Below are 15,015 nucleotides of genomic sequence, written 5' to 3'. Positions count from 1 at the left end.
CACAACAAACACTCTGTGAGGTGAGTAGGGCTGAGAGACTTCAGAGAAGTATGACTAGACCAAGGTCACCCAGCAGCTGCATGTGGAGGAGTGGAGATGCGAACCCGATTCACCAGATTACGAGTCCACCGCTCTTAACCACTACACCGCAAAACAGAAACCACCTTTTTACTGTATATTAATTGAAAATATCTGGATGGTACAACTCTTTATTCTAGGACTTGCAACAATGTCATTAATATGATGGCATTTAAAAACACCAGAAAACTATTTTGGGGTGGGGAGTCTCTGGTATCTTACTTCCAATGTATCTGGAATCACAGAAATCACATGATTTAGCATGGAGTGCGGCAGTTTGAGCAGAGGCAAAGATCAGGGAGTATCATTTCATCATTTTCAATTCCCAGCCTTGCGGGGGAAAAGCAGAAATAAATTAACTGCCTTTGCACGTGTGGTTTTATTTCAAGAATATATATTTTAAAGTGTGCATTTCTCACCTGGGCATCCGCCTGAGCTTTGGCAAGGTCCTCTCCTCCTTCATCACGGGCCCCCTGTGTCCAAACATTGAAAGTAGTGAATAAAGGTGCAAAAAGCATCTGTAAAAATGACTAGAAGCAAGTCTGACACCAGCAGGCAGCATCCTCAGGCAATTGGGGCTCCTGTGGATGCTCTGACTGGATGCTGTAACAATTGGGCCACAATGCACAGGAGCAGTGTTATGTCGCTCCATGCCTTATGGACAACCACAATGGCATCTAGCTGATGCTGACAGAGCTGTTATCACTATCACCTCTGCTGCCACCATCCATCTCTAGCATGCCCCATCCACCTACCACTCTTGTCCTGTGGAAATAACTAATGGCAGGAGGAAGATGGGTGTTGTCTACGATTCAAAACGTGGGCGTCTCACGCAGCGGACACTGGTTAGTGCTTTGTAAAATGTGATGCATATTACAGTGGGGCAGCAAAAACAAAAACAAAAAACCTAGCTTTACAAAAAGAAGGTGGTGGTCCGCAACAGTGCAGAGACAGGCAGAACAACGTAAACCAGCCTTCAAATTCCATGTAGGTTGCCAGGTTTTTCATTCAGTCGGGTCTTCTGTGACTTTTAACGTATGCAGAAGAGGCAGAAATCATCACAGGTTTCCCTATCATAGTATTGGAAGGGGCCTCCATTGCCATCTGGTCAACCGTCCCCCGTACCACTAATAAAGCATCCCTGACAGCTTACATATTCAAAAATACATAACAAATGAGAGTTTGCCACCTTTCAAGGAAGCTTGAGCAGCTCATACAGTCAGAATTGCTCTTCCAGACCACCACCACCCCTTGCAATTTGAACCCAATGATTCAGATCCTGTCCTCTGTAGTAACAGAAAACCAATTCACTATTAATTATTATTATTATTATTATTATTATTATTATTATTATTATTATTATTTATATATATATACCCCACCCATCTGGCTGGGTTTCTCCAGCCACTCTGGGCGGCTTCCAACAAAATATTAAAATACAATGGTCTGTTAAACATTAAAAGCTTCCCTAAACAGGGCTGCCTTCAGATGTCTTCTAAAAGTCTGGTAGTTGTTTTTCTCTTTGACATCTGGTGGGAGGGCATTCCACAGGGCGGGCACCACTACCGAGAAGGCCCTCTGCCTGGTTCCCTTTAACTTGGCTTCTGGCAGTCCCTCGCTGCTGGACCTCAAGTGTCCGGATAGAATGATGGGGGTGGAGACGCTCCTTCACTCCATCAAAGAAGCAACTACCTGGCTGTCATATCACTCCTTAATCACCTCTTCTCCAGGCTAAGCACAGCCAGCTCCTTCAACCACTTCTATCCACCTTTGTGTCAGGAAACAGCTCAGTGGTTTCTACTTGTCCTGCTATTTGGGAGGCATGCAGGAGAGAGTCCTTACCAGAGCCAGAGAGATGAGGATCCTTTTGAAATGCCCCGAAGTGTCAGAACTCAGTGCATCTTCCAAAGACTTACTGTAGGCTGAAAAAAGAGTAGAGGAAGACATCACGATGGGGGTATTAGAAACATACAGCAGAGGACTCTTCCTCATCCTACCTCCCACCTGAAGATTTTGTCTTTCCTAATTGTGATCATTGCATACTCACATATTGGCATATGGATGCACAAAGGCCTCATCTTCATGGGAAACATGGGGGCAAATCTCTCTCTCTCTCTCTCTCTCTCTCTCTCTCTCTCTCTCTCTCACACACACACACACACACACACAGTGTGTGTGTTTATAAGTCCACCAATTCCTTAAAGAGGGGTCCTGCACCTCAGAGAACTTTACCGTCTTTATATGCTGTGTTAATTGCTTGGATCTCCTGGTTGTTCCGAGTGGCCAAAATTTCAATGAGAACACTTTCATCAGTTCCAGCCCCCTGAACAGATTATAAAGACACATGACAGTTGTTAGAATATATTTCAGAGTATCTACAAGCAGGCCACCTGTCTAGAAGTGGCTATATTTCTGGATGCGAGGCATCTCACTGCTGGGCAATACCGGCCCTTGAGCTCACAGGGACCTCCAGAAACTCCCTGCAACTCCTCGATAAAAGGAGGGTGGTTCACGGCTTAGTCAGCTAGAACTGGAATCAGGAACAGCGGCTTATGCTAGGCCAGATGAAATATCCCTAACAGTCTCACAAGGGCTGAAGAATCTCCTTGAGGGAAAAGCAGAGTAGGAGGTTCCCTACCTCCCTTTTTCCTCATGGAGGCCTGAATCCTGGAACTAGCTTTTTTGCGAGGGGTGGGGGTGGATTCCATACTATTTGATAAGGGTGAGTACCAAAAGGGAATTCCCAGTTTTAGTTTTAGTTTCTGAAGACGGCATGGGGAATTGGCCTCGTTCTCTAGGGAGTCTTGCTACAAACCAGGGCTATGTGTCTCTGAGCCTCTATGGTTTGTAGCCCCCAGGGCAACAAGTGGACTTCCAGTTCCCCCCTGTCAAACAAGCCTGCTTGTTCTGGATCTATACTGTAGACACACTTGGGGCAGTTTCAACTTGGCCTGCTCCTTACGCATCATTATGTCCTTTGAATACCAAAGCAAGGGAAAAGTTTCCTTTTCATCTCACTGACGCTTAAAAAGTATCAGTTAGGTGAGTTTCCATTCACAGAGCCTAAATCAGAAAGGGGAGCCTTCCATGCACCCAGGGCCTGCTGTTATATAACGTTAAGCAATAAAGTCACATTTGGGTATATCTATCTTACAAAGCTACAATACCTCCATAGCTTTCTTCAGTTGCTTAGCATCATACTGCGCTGGTGTCATCATTAGTCCAAGAATAACCTTCGCCAAGGGCCCCGATATTTCAGATTTCAGGTCAGCTATCAGGTCCTGTCATGGGAAACACAGATCTGAAACCCTGAAGGACTGCTGCCCATCAGGCAGGCAATACTGAGCAAATGGATCAGTAGTTTTGATTTAACATTCACCCATGACAATGGGAAAGGAGAATGGGTTTAACCCCTCTCTCCCTGCATTGTTTTCCTAAGCTAATAGTCTAAATTATCCTACACAGACACATAATTCTATGCTTTGCTCTACACAGGGCACAGAGAAGGTTCAGAGGGATTTTCACTGGGAAAACAGCAAAGGCTGTAAAGGATAAAAACCCTCCACCCTCTCCAAGTACTTTGGCCTTGATCCACAACCCCATAAACACACACACAGTTATTCTATCCATTGCTTTTTCTTTTTTAAACAAGCAAACATTGGAATTCATTTCCTGGATTTTCTACCATCTTGTCTAGTTACAAGTAATTAAAACAGTTAGCTGCTTGGGGTGGGGCTTTCGACTTAAATGTGGAATATAAGCAAGCAACAGAAAGATGATGGGTGATATTGAACTAAGTTTTAGTCAGAGCAGACCTGCTGAAATTAACATGAGCATGTTAGGTCCATTAATTCCAATGAGTTTACTCTGCGTAAAACTTAGCTAAATACCACTCAATCCATTTTTGTGATGTGCTTTAATTTGCTGGAAGCAGGGTGGTTCAGAAATAAAATAACGGGTGAGATTCACCTAATGAAGACTATTAATGGAAACCTTCTGAAAGGACTTCTGCTTGTGCAATGGGCTTTCCCTCCTCTCTTTGCCCCACATGCCCCCCTCAGTTGATTATTTGGTGGGTCAGCAAAACCCCTAGAACAGCACAAGGGTGAAGAGAGGGGAATCATTTCATCTGGCAAGCCAATATAAATGTGTAGATACAATGATTAGGAGAGTTGAATTTCTTCCATAGATTATAATAATAATAATGCCAAATTCCTGCTTTTAAAAAGGGATTTATTTATTTTTTAATGACACATCTATGGACATTGGAGGAGACAGCAGCAGATGAAAGGTAAGTACAAATAAATGGTGGTGGTGGAAAGACATACTTGGAAGAACAATAGAAAAATAGAGATAAAGCTCTAATTACCCGGCCATAATGAGACTTGTATGCTTGTATGATTTCTTGCCTCTGGGTGTTACTCCGCTGTGTGACAACCTCAATGATAGCATCTTCATCAGTGCCTGAAACCCAACATAAATAAACTATGAGTCATCCAGTTTTTGACAACTCATGAGACTTGACTCTGTTCAGAAATAGTATTTATACTTGACTCCCACATTTTATCCTGGGGAGCTACCAACTGACACAGTCCCACCGATACCAATCAAGGGGAGGGAAACTGTTCAAATGAGCATACACCAAGTTGAGATCTTGCTATTCATTCACTGGCAATACCCAGTGTTTAAAAAAGTGTTTAAAACACATTTAAAAAGTGTTTCAGGCAGGACAGCTCTCAGTGAAGAAATCTGGACTTTAAAGACCCTCTGAATTTCCCCCCCATCCTGCAAGCCTATATATTTTGCACAGGATACAGGAGACTAATTTTCCTCACAGTGCATGAATGGCAAAACTCCTTTGCAAAGCCTTACATACCAAAACCTTTCATGGCTTTCCTTAGTACTTTTGCATCACCATCAGCATTGAAATCTGCAGCTGGATAAATGGTTCCTTTCAGCTACAGAAAAACAGAAACAGAAGTTTTGATTAAAACCATGCCTACTGAAGGGAAAGGGGGAACCAGCAGAAAGTTAAGGGCAAAGCAGCTATCAAGGATAGAGCAAGCTGGGAAGTTAACAATCCTCTTGTTTATTAAAAGAAAAATAGCCAAGCCGGGGAGAAAGCGTCAAAGTAATGGCAAAAAAGAATCTCCTAAAAAGGGCTATTGCTTTCCAGAGAAAGAAGGTGTAAAAAATAATAAAAAAGAAAAGAGACAGCATCTAGACACTTTTCATCCCCATGCATTTTCCAAAGTTAAGGGGGGAGAGGATGTCCTCATTCAGGTCCCCATTTCCTAGTAGGACAGCCTGGTGGCTTTTCTATGAACTGAGAACATGGTTCCCTCTTTCACATGCAGGGGAAGTAAGGTGAGTTCATACAGTCTGTTCCAGTTATGGCAATTGCCACAGGTTATCACTACGTCTTGAGTTGTTTCCTGGCATTAAGCAACTATATACCATGAGGGGAAAATAATCTGCGATGGCTACAGGTTTAATTAATAAAGTGATATCTGTAACTATCACATGAAACATGTGATGTGCGAATTCACCCTTTGAAAGAGATTAGTGGGTAATTCAGTATCTTGAATACTCCATAAAAAAAGCAGAGTCTGCTTATAGCCAGATGTTGTTATGAGGCACAGTGGATTGATTCCTTCAAGTTCAGCTCCATTAGCTTAAGGTAGTTGCAAGGATGCATAAGGGATGTTTCTACTACCTTTCAGCATTGTACTTGCAGTCCTGAGACTGCACTGATGCAACGTCAGGGTAATGCTACAGTGGGCACCTAACACAAAGCAACCTCATCAGGCTGTCCCCCCTCCCTTTAATCATATCAGTATATTAGTAGAGAGCTATTTCATGCTAGTATGTATTGGGAAGGAACCAGAATCTCAAGGGAGTCACTTCATAGACATTCACAAGAACAGGAGTAAGGAGGAAAGTTGCCATGAAGCCGTATCTGTTAAAAATGCATGTTTTAAGGAGGTGTTTGGTTATAGGGGCAGTGCACTGAACAGGAAGGTTAACCAAGAGGCCTAGCAGAAAGGGGTCAGCAGCACGCAGAGTGAAGCAGCTGTGGTTTCGAGCCAGCAGAGGGCAGGCAGAAAAGGGGAGGAGCAGGTTCTGACCTCTATTTTGGCCCTTGCACTAAGCTCCCACATCTGATACGCCACCTGTGCAGCTTCAGGGAAGAACTCACCTGCAGCACTGAAAAGGGAGGGGATAGGACACAAGGTCTATGAACTTCATGGAGACACATGAACATACTATGTAGGCCTTGAATTAGTCAGCTGGTGCCATTCTCACCCACTCACCCCACTGGGATGGAAGAAAAGGTGTGGTTACACTTCTTCTTTGCATTTTAAATGGAATACCCTGGCAATACCCAATTGCGTCCATTGCCATATCCCTACGCAGGATGGTACCAGCTTTATTGTGGTGCTGGGCCACTAGTGTGGGAACATCAGGAATAACTTTCGGATAGTAAGAGCTGTTGACAGTGGCACAGACTCCCAAGAGAGGGGGTGGACTCTCCTTCCTCAAAGGTTTTTAGGCAGAGGTTGGATGGCCACCTGGCTTATGGGATTTAGTTGAGATTCCTGCATTGCAGGGGTTGGACTAGATGACCCCGAGGTCCCTTCCAACTCTACAATTCCATGATTCTATGGATGGAGGAGGGGCACATTTAACAATGACCATCAGTACACTTTGACCAGGAAGAAAAGGAAAGAATGATCCTCAGGGATGCTGAAGTTGCCCATCCCAGATACAGACTCTCACAGGCTTACTAAAATGAGACTGAAAAACCCTTGGGAGCCCTGCTGTATGACAAACTTAGTGTAGGATGAAAAGGTTCTTTCTTATCCCAGTTTGAAAATATGCCTTTCAACGCTGTCAGAAGGTCACTGTCAAATAAATATATACACCTTCTCTCCCTAAGTTTTTTCTTAAAGAACTTTACTTGTATTCAAAGAAATCTGCATGGTGCATTGACAGAAGTCTGGTTTTCAACTTTTTAAAATGCTTCCAGCTAAGAAAGACATGTTTCCCCCCAGAAATTAAAGATGAAATTATTCCAGTGTCCTATACATTTTTTAACTACCGTATTTTTCGCTCTATAACACGCACCTGACCATAACACGCACATCGTTTTTAGAGGAGGAAAACAAGGGAAAAAACATTCTGAATGAAACAGTGGATGTATCATTTTTGTGCTTCATGCTGTGGCCACAGACATGTGATCTGATGGTGAATTTGGGCTGACCCAATGCAAAAATCCTGAGAATCCCTGTGCATCCATGGTTTGTAACCACGTTTTTGCACCATTGCAGCCCCAGGCAACAGTGGGTGCGTGATTTTTGGGGGGCAGGCTGTAGCCATGGACATGCTATGTGCTCTGATGGTGAATTTGGGCTGACCCAATGCAAAGACCCTGAGGATCCATGTGGATCCATGGTTTGTAACCACGTTTTTGCACCATTGCAGCCCCAGGCAACAGTGGGTATGTGATTTGGGGGGGGCAGGCTGTAGCCATGGACATGCTATGTGATCTGATGGTGAATTTGGGGTGACCCAATGCCAAAATCCTGAGAATTCCTGTGGATCCATGGTTTGTAACCACGTTTTTGCACCATTGCAGCCCCAGGCAACAGTGGGTGCGTGATTTTTGGGGGGCAGGCTGTAGCCATGGACATGCTATGTGCTCTGATGGTGAATTTGGGCTGACCCAATGCAAAGATCCTGAGGATCCATGTGGATCCATGGCTTGTAACCACGTTTTTGCACCATTGCAGCCCCAGGCAACAGTGGGTATATGATTTGGGGGGGGGGCAGGCTGTAGCCATGGACATGCTATGTGATCTGATGGTGAATTTGGGGTGACCCAATGCCAAAATCCTGAGAATTCCTGTGGATCCATGCTTTTTAACCACATTTTTGCACCATTGCAGCCCCAGGCAACAGTGGGTACGTGATTTGGGGGGGGGCAGGCTGTAGCCATGGACATGCTATGTGATCTGATGGTGAATTTGGGGTGACCCAATGCCAAAATCCTGAGAATTCCTGTGGATCCATGCTTTTTAACCACATTTTTGCACCATTGCAACCCCAGGCAACAGTGGGTACGTGATTTTGGGGGGGCAGGCTGTAGCCATGGACATGCTATGTGATCTGATGGTGAATTTGGGGTGACCCAATGCCAAAATCCTGAGAATTCCTGTGGATCCATGCTTTTTAACCACATTTTTGTACCATTGCAGCCCCAGGCAACAGTGGGTGCGTGATTTTTTTGGTGCAGGCTGTAGCCATGGACATGCTATGTGATCTGATGGTGAATTTGGGGTGACCCAATGCAAAGATCCTGAGGATCCATGCTTTGTAACCACATTTTAAGTGGGGAGCGAAGGAAAAACAAAGAAGGGACATTAGAGGGGTGTGCAGAGAAGCAGCTGGCTAAGAATGCAGGAGAGGGATTTAACGGGAGGGAGGAAAGAAAGGCAAAAGTTTCCCCCCACCCAAGCCAGCCATATCTCTCTCTCTCTCTCTCTCTCTCTCTCTCTCTCTCTCCCCTCTCTCTCTCCCTCCCCCTCCCCCCTCTCTCTCTCCCTTCCCCCCCCTCTCTCCCTCTCCCCCAGCAGCACCGGAGCTTGCCTGGAGGGGAGGGGCTTTCCCTGCTCTTTGTTCCGTTTCAGCAAACACAGCAACGAAACAGAGGAGGGTGGGCAGTAAGACCCTGAGGCAGAATGCAGGAAAGCAGCCGCTTCCTCTTTTCAGGTTTCGCTTCTCCGTGCAGCATGCAGCGCCGCGATTTGATTTTTGCATGATTTTTCGGCTCCAGGGATCACACATTCGCTCTATAACACGCACAGACATTTCCCCTTCCTTTTTAGAAGAAAAAATCTGCGTGTTATAGAAGGAAAAATACGGTAATACATGAGTAGTATTTTCAAAAACAGAACCTGAGCATTTTGCCAATGGAAAATTTCCCAGTCTTTGCAGGTCTGTAGTAAACATAAAGTTTAGCAGCATGACAAACTAGGGTGGATTTCCAAGACTATTGTTTTAACTCATCAGGGGCTGGTACCCCACTCAGACAGTAAAACAGCTACTGACTAGCCTTGTTAAGAGAAATAAAAGTCACAGAGCAATGTTTAACTAGTAGTAGAGCTTACTCATCATCTCCCCCACACAGCTTCAGAAGCGCTTTTTTGTATTCACCAGATGTGTCACTCTGCAAAGGCAATAAAAGATGGTCGGTTTGAAATGCACATACACACAAGCACTCAAAGCATCAACTGTTATGGACAAACCATCCACAAGACAAAAAATTCCCAGTTAAGGTGGCCTAAAGTGTTTGGTAATTCTCCCATTCCCACAGCAGAGAGCATGAGATTCAAAACTGCAGCTTAAAACAGAGGGTTATGGGAACTCTTTGTTCTGTCCCCAGAAGCAAATACGTTACAACATGCAGAGCAAAGGCCAACTAGATGCCTGTGGGAAGCCTGGAAACAGGACCCAAGTTTTCTTCCATTTCAGTGTTTCTTGAATTAGAATTTTGTTTAGAAAATGAAAGAAAAACTCCAAATCCTTTAGTCACATGAGGTGGATTCTTATAGAAAAGAGCAAATGAACACCAAAAACACCAAATAGGCTTCTCAGAAAGTAAAGGTTAGCTCAAGCAACTCTCTAAGTTGGGCAGGAGGCAGTTCTTCATCTACTGGCAGATTGCTGAGTGATTTGCAGTAGATTGGCAAGTGTTTCTCACCCCCAAAATTTGTTAACAACCCCCAATTTTTTTAAGGTCTACTGAAATGAAGCTTGGGGGAAAACTAGGAATGAACTTTTGTGTGAATGATTACAAGGTCAGCCCTAGTACAGAAAACAAATTCCTGGCTTGATCATGTACTTACATTGAGGCACCCTGCTCCTGAATTTTATTTTATTTACTATTACATTTATATCCCACCTTTTCTCCAGGGAGTTCTTGCCCTTTTCTCAGAGTTTTCATTCCACCCTCCCTTCTATTTCTACACCTGACTCCACTGGTGGGTCTCAAGATTCCAGTGAAAAAACCACAAAGCAGATCCCACAATTCTGAAGTCTGTCCCTACATGCTCGAAGGCTATCCAAGCCTTTCTATGGTGATTATCTTTCCGAAGCATAATGTGAGGTATGAGAGATGGAGCAGGGAAATTCTGTTATGGAGCAGAAGGAAGGATTTCCCCCTCCCCTCATTTCTCCATTGTAGACCAGCTGCAAACCGGTATTTACCTCAATCATGTGATGCAGTGACTTCTCGTATTTAGTCCGGAATATCTCCCGGATGTCCAACATGTCAATCTCACTGCGTGACACCATGATCCGAATCAACGTGTTGTCCCTCGTTCCTAAGCCCTGAAACAGATCAACAAGGGTCACACAAAATATCCCAAAGTACAGGTGGGTGGAAATCAGGGTTTGCTTAAAAACATTAATGAACGCAAGCACTGTTCCACATCTTTTGCTTATATGTCTGATGTACATTGCCCTGGGCTCTTTTTTGAGGAATGTGATCCAATGAATGAATGAATGAATGAATGTGCTTTCAACAAAGCCCAAATGCGGAGGCCTAAGCACTTTGAAGGTACTGGACCTCTTTTGGGTCAAGCTGCATCTTCCCTGAAGTGGAGCTGTCATACAGTTCTGGACCCTTTGGACTTTGATGGCTGCCCTTTGACAGCCTGAGAACAATCCCTGGTAATGCTGACAATGAAGGTGGGTATCAGAACAGCTGTTGCTCCAATGGCCCATGGTGGGGAGTGAGCTTTCTCTCTCCCAGCCATTTTGCAGGAAGTGGGTTGATTCTACCCCCTATGCCTCTATAAGGGTTTTACACAGAGTACTAAGAAAGCCTGTATCACCAAAAAGTGTTCCCCACTATCAAGGACACTGGAGATGAAAAGCTAATTCTAGAAATGCTGTATGTTTGTAGTGAAAGCTCTCTGAAATCCATATTACTCAAATATCATTAGAGTAATGGGGAATTTTTTTTTGGGGGGGGGGACTACTGTCAATGGACAGTTATCTCCAGAAGCTAAATGCAAGTTAGATAGGTGGGAATTTAAGCCAGGACCAAAGTGGCAGAGAAAGGACTAAGCCCTTGCCCTCCATAGTCTCAATACTGACAAGCTGTTTTTAGAACAAAAACAACAAGACCAGTTAAATGTAGTAATATATTTAGCACAACATCTATAACATGTACAGTGCAACATGTAGATGATCACAACGCATTCAAGAGGGGGAAAAATCCACTGTCCAAGGCTCCTGGAATGCCTCTCACCTTCATGGCTTTGAAGAGCCTGTCTGCAAAATAGTCTGCTGTACTCCGGATATTCTTCACTGTGGAAAGAAGAATCAGGAGAGAGTGTTAACTAGGGGGTCATGCTCACTGCCTGTTGACTAGCAAAATGCGATCGCTTCCTTAGCCCTTCAAAACCTGGGCTGAGACACAAAAGTAAAAATGCTTTGGAATATTCAGAGAACACAAATGAGACCTATAAGAAAATTATGCTGTATGGATTGCTCCTGTTCCAGGTTCCAGCGAGTCAGCCAGACCCTCCTACTGGAAACTCCATTCCATTCCATCCCTACCTCTAGTTCTCTGTTCTGTTCCCCAACACTCTTTACCATTCCATGCTGACAAGATCAGTTCTGCCTCTCATCCTTCCAGAACACCTTAGATACTGAAAAGTCCCATCCCTTAAATCAAGTCATGTGCCTAATCCAGAGCTGAAGTTCAGAGCTAAATAAAATTTAGGAGTCTGCCTTTTGTAAAAGCACACCCAACATCAACTGGGTTAGCAAAGACCTTGACATCTTTAATTTTGAATTGACCCACAGGTTTAGGCTGAAAGGGTGTGACCTTCGGAGTCACTTCTAGTCTGCCACACCACTTCAAATAACAAGATCTGACCCACTTACCTACAGCTAGCATCAGTTTTTCAAAGTCTCCAGACAGCTCTCCCCGGATGCTCACTTCAATGGGCTTGCCAGAGATCTTCAGATACTCATCAAAGACTGAAAAGGAAGCATAGGAGAGGCACAGTCTCTCACACACGGGAGTTGTAGTATGTTGCCCTTTAACATGTTTTCTCCCCCAACAGCCAGCCTTAAAACCAGGTTTGTTGTTTGTTTACAAATCCTGGTTTGTTAGGCAGAAACAAGCTACAAACTCAGGTTCAGATGTAACTCTTAAGCTCTTTTCCTGATTTGTTTACCCACTTGCATGAAGAGGGAACTGAATCCATAAGCACATTGTGGTTCATTAAGTCAAGGTTCCTGTCTTATTGTTACCTGCAAAGACTTAGGGGTCGCACTATTGAGTTTTCTGCTCAGCACTGAATTCTCCCTTAATCAAATAATTCATCCAACAGAAAAAAGTGTTCTTAGGAGCCAAGGTAGCATTATAACCAAATTGCAAAGAACAACTCTGGCAGAACACCTATAAGGCCTCATCAGTTATATAATTCAGCCACTAGAGGGCAAGTTTATAGACTCCTGTCCATCGTAACTAAGGGCTCATTCAGACTTGCCCTTGCCCCGCCATTTCCCAACCTGCGGAAAACCACTCTTTAACTCTCAGTCAGAGCAAATGTCAATCGGGTTTTCTCCAGATTGATGTCTGTGAAAGTTTATCACTAAAGAAAGGGTTTTCCCAGGGAAAGTGGAGGGGCAAGGGCAAAACTGCTCAGACTCGTGCCTAGAAAGTGTGAGACAAGTAGAAAACCACTTGGACATGGGCAGAGGACATGCAAAAGTGTGGCTGGGTCTTAACTGGTATGCACTCTGCGAAGAAATGTGATGTTTGGCTAAAAAGAAGTGTAAGATATTGTTTGTATTTGAATGCAAGCTCACCCAGCCGAAGATGTTGCTTGCTTCTGCTTCCAAGAATGTAAATGAATTCGGCTTCATCTGTGCCCCATTTTGCTTCCCCAGCATCCAACAGATTCTTTTAGAAAGCACAAACACATACAAACACAACAGCAGCAGCTTAAAAACAGGGATCACCATGAAGAGGCAAGTATAAAGAAGTCCAGTTAACTTTGCAACTCTACAGGAATTTGTCTTAGAATAATGATGCATGCAACTCAAGAGGAAACTATTGGTGAATTCTCAAAAACAGTAAGCAAAATCTATCAGACTTATGCAATCAGCAAACCAAGTAATAATAGGATATCATCACTGGGTCTTACTTTCAACTAGATGCACTAGGACATACTGGGAAGCTATTCAGTCTTAACAAAACAAAAATCAAATTGTATTATTTCCTACTAAAGACTTGAGAAATATGTTCAGCAGGAGATTGCAATCTTAGTTCTGATCACATAACTTACAATACTTGCAAGGAAACCACCACTCTACGGTTCAAGTTGCTGGGGATATTTAGCTTTTATATAAAAGTACCATAAACACCAGTAATTTCTAAACAGGAGCTTTCATAATACCTACATCCCAACAAGTATGTGCAGAAGTCTTACAAAGTATTTGAAAGCGGAGCTGACTGCTTTCAGTGGTTCAACAGTTTGATTTCAATAGATGCAGTATTTTAGAACCAGAGACTCTACTTTGGATTCATAAACAAGACATCAATCCAGGAAATGATGAGTTCTCCAATTGGCTCAGAAAAGCATGAAATCCTTGACTGCAGATACCAGATAGGTGGAGAAAATGCACTGTTCAGATCGGAACCTCTCATGCTAGGAGATGTCATCCCAGGGGTGTCTGTTTTTAGGTCTATATAACTGATGCATTGGGTGTGTGCATGCAGAGAGAACTCATTTCAAAACCTGCAAGAATCACCTGGGCAAAATATTGGCCAGATTTCCAAGTATACCTATTTCCCCTAAATCTAGATTTGTACCAAGATGAAGCAAGTTCATTCTTTGGATCATCATTAATTGGGCAAGTTATCATGTAAATTGCACCAACCTGGGCATCTTGCTGCACTAAGTCTTCACTTACAACATCATCTTCTTCTCGGGTGCCCTGTAGAAAGGACAAGGAATTGAACCCATTAGTACTGCAAAACATCTGAAGGCACAATACTGAGTGCAGGGGCCAACATACCTGAAGAAGGACGACAAGCATCTTCTTGAAGTGTCCCGAGGTGTCTGCTACAACATCTTCCTCCAGGTCCCTCTCATATGCTATGGGAATGTTTTAAAAAGAGAGAGATGAGTTATCGAAACCCATGGCAGAAAGGCATTCATTAGCAGTAGGACTAGAGGGGAAAAAGGGGGTCAAAAAATAAGGGTCTGGAGAAGTGGGATATATTGAGGAGAATAAAGGAAGGCAATGGAAGTTGGATGCAGGGTTGAAATGAGACTCCTATGTTCATGTGGCTGGGAGTTTGAGCACTTACATTTTTTAACTCTATTGGAATTTTTAAAAGAAAATTATCCTAAGTTGTAAGGAGACTTAGGGCAGAAGAGATAAGCAGGTAAGCAGCCCAAAGCAGGACTTGCCCAAAGCAGGAAAGTGTTTATAAAAGGTATAAATCCTTATAAACAAAGATGGAGGAAGAGACTCATTTTATTTGATGTGCCAATTATATGATACATTCACAATCCTATGCATGCTTGCTCAGAAGCAAGTCCCACTGTGTTCAATAGTTTACTCTCTGCTTCATCACAGGTATCTTTAATATTAGCTGGAGTCTGCTGAAAATCCAGGGAAGTGTCACAGCCCCTGCCCTCTATACTCACCATCCTTGTAGGCCTCCACTAGAGCACGTATCTGCTGATTGGTCCTAGAAGCCAGGATCTCAATGAGGCACTTCTCATCAGTCCCAATACCCTGAGAGTAAGGAAAACAAGTCAGCCGTATGAAATGCAGCACACTTCAACCCAAGAAAATGAAATAACCCAAATAACCATCTCTGCAGATCAGTATGAGCTGAAT

At 43.7% G+C, this 15,015-nt stretch overlaps 1 protein-coding gene across 1 annotated transcript; it reads right to left on the bottom strand.

Annotated features, from left to right (window-relative positions):
* Positions 1–320: 320 nt before the first annotated feature.
* On the bottom strand, positions 321–14,953 carry LOC310837173 (annexin A6-like; the record flags this gene model as incomplete). The annotated part of the gene is made up of 15 exons (XM_083757325.1): positions 321–551; positions 1,921–2,000; positions 2,311–2,401; positions 3,246–3,359; positions 4,448–4,542; positions 4,955–5,036; positions 6,207–6,285; positions 9,249–9,307; positions 10,348–10,470; positions 11,396–11,454; positions 12,037–12,132; positions 12,970–13,063; positions 14,044–14,100; positions 14,182–14,261; positions 14,820–14,953. Coding segments are annotated over 15 exons (1,459 nt in total), but the record flags the coding sequence as incomplete, so codon positions are not given.
* Between the last annotated feature and the right edge of the window lie 62 nt (positions 14,954–15,015).

This window comes from Podarcis gaigeae, assembly GCF_964106915.1.
Source record: "Podarcis gaigeae genome assembly, contig: HAP1_SCAFFOLD_267, whole genome shotgun sequence".
Lineage (NCBI taxonomy): Eukaryota > Metazoa > Chordata > Lepidosauria > Squamata > Lacertidae > Podarcis > Podarcis gaigeae.
Note: the sequence above shows the minus strand (reverse complement) of the source record. Positions and strands in the feature narration are given on the sequence as shown.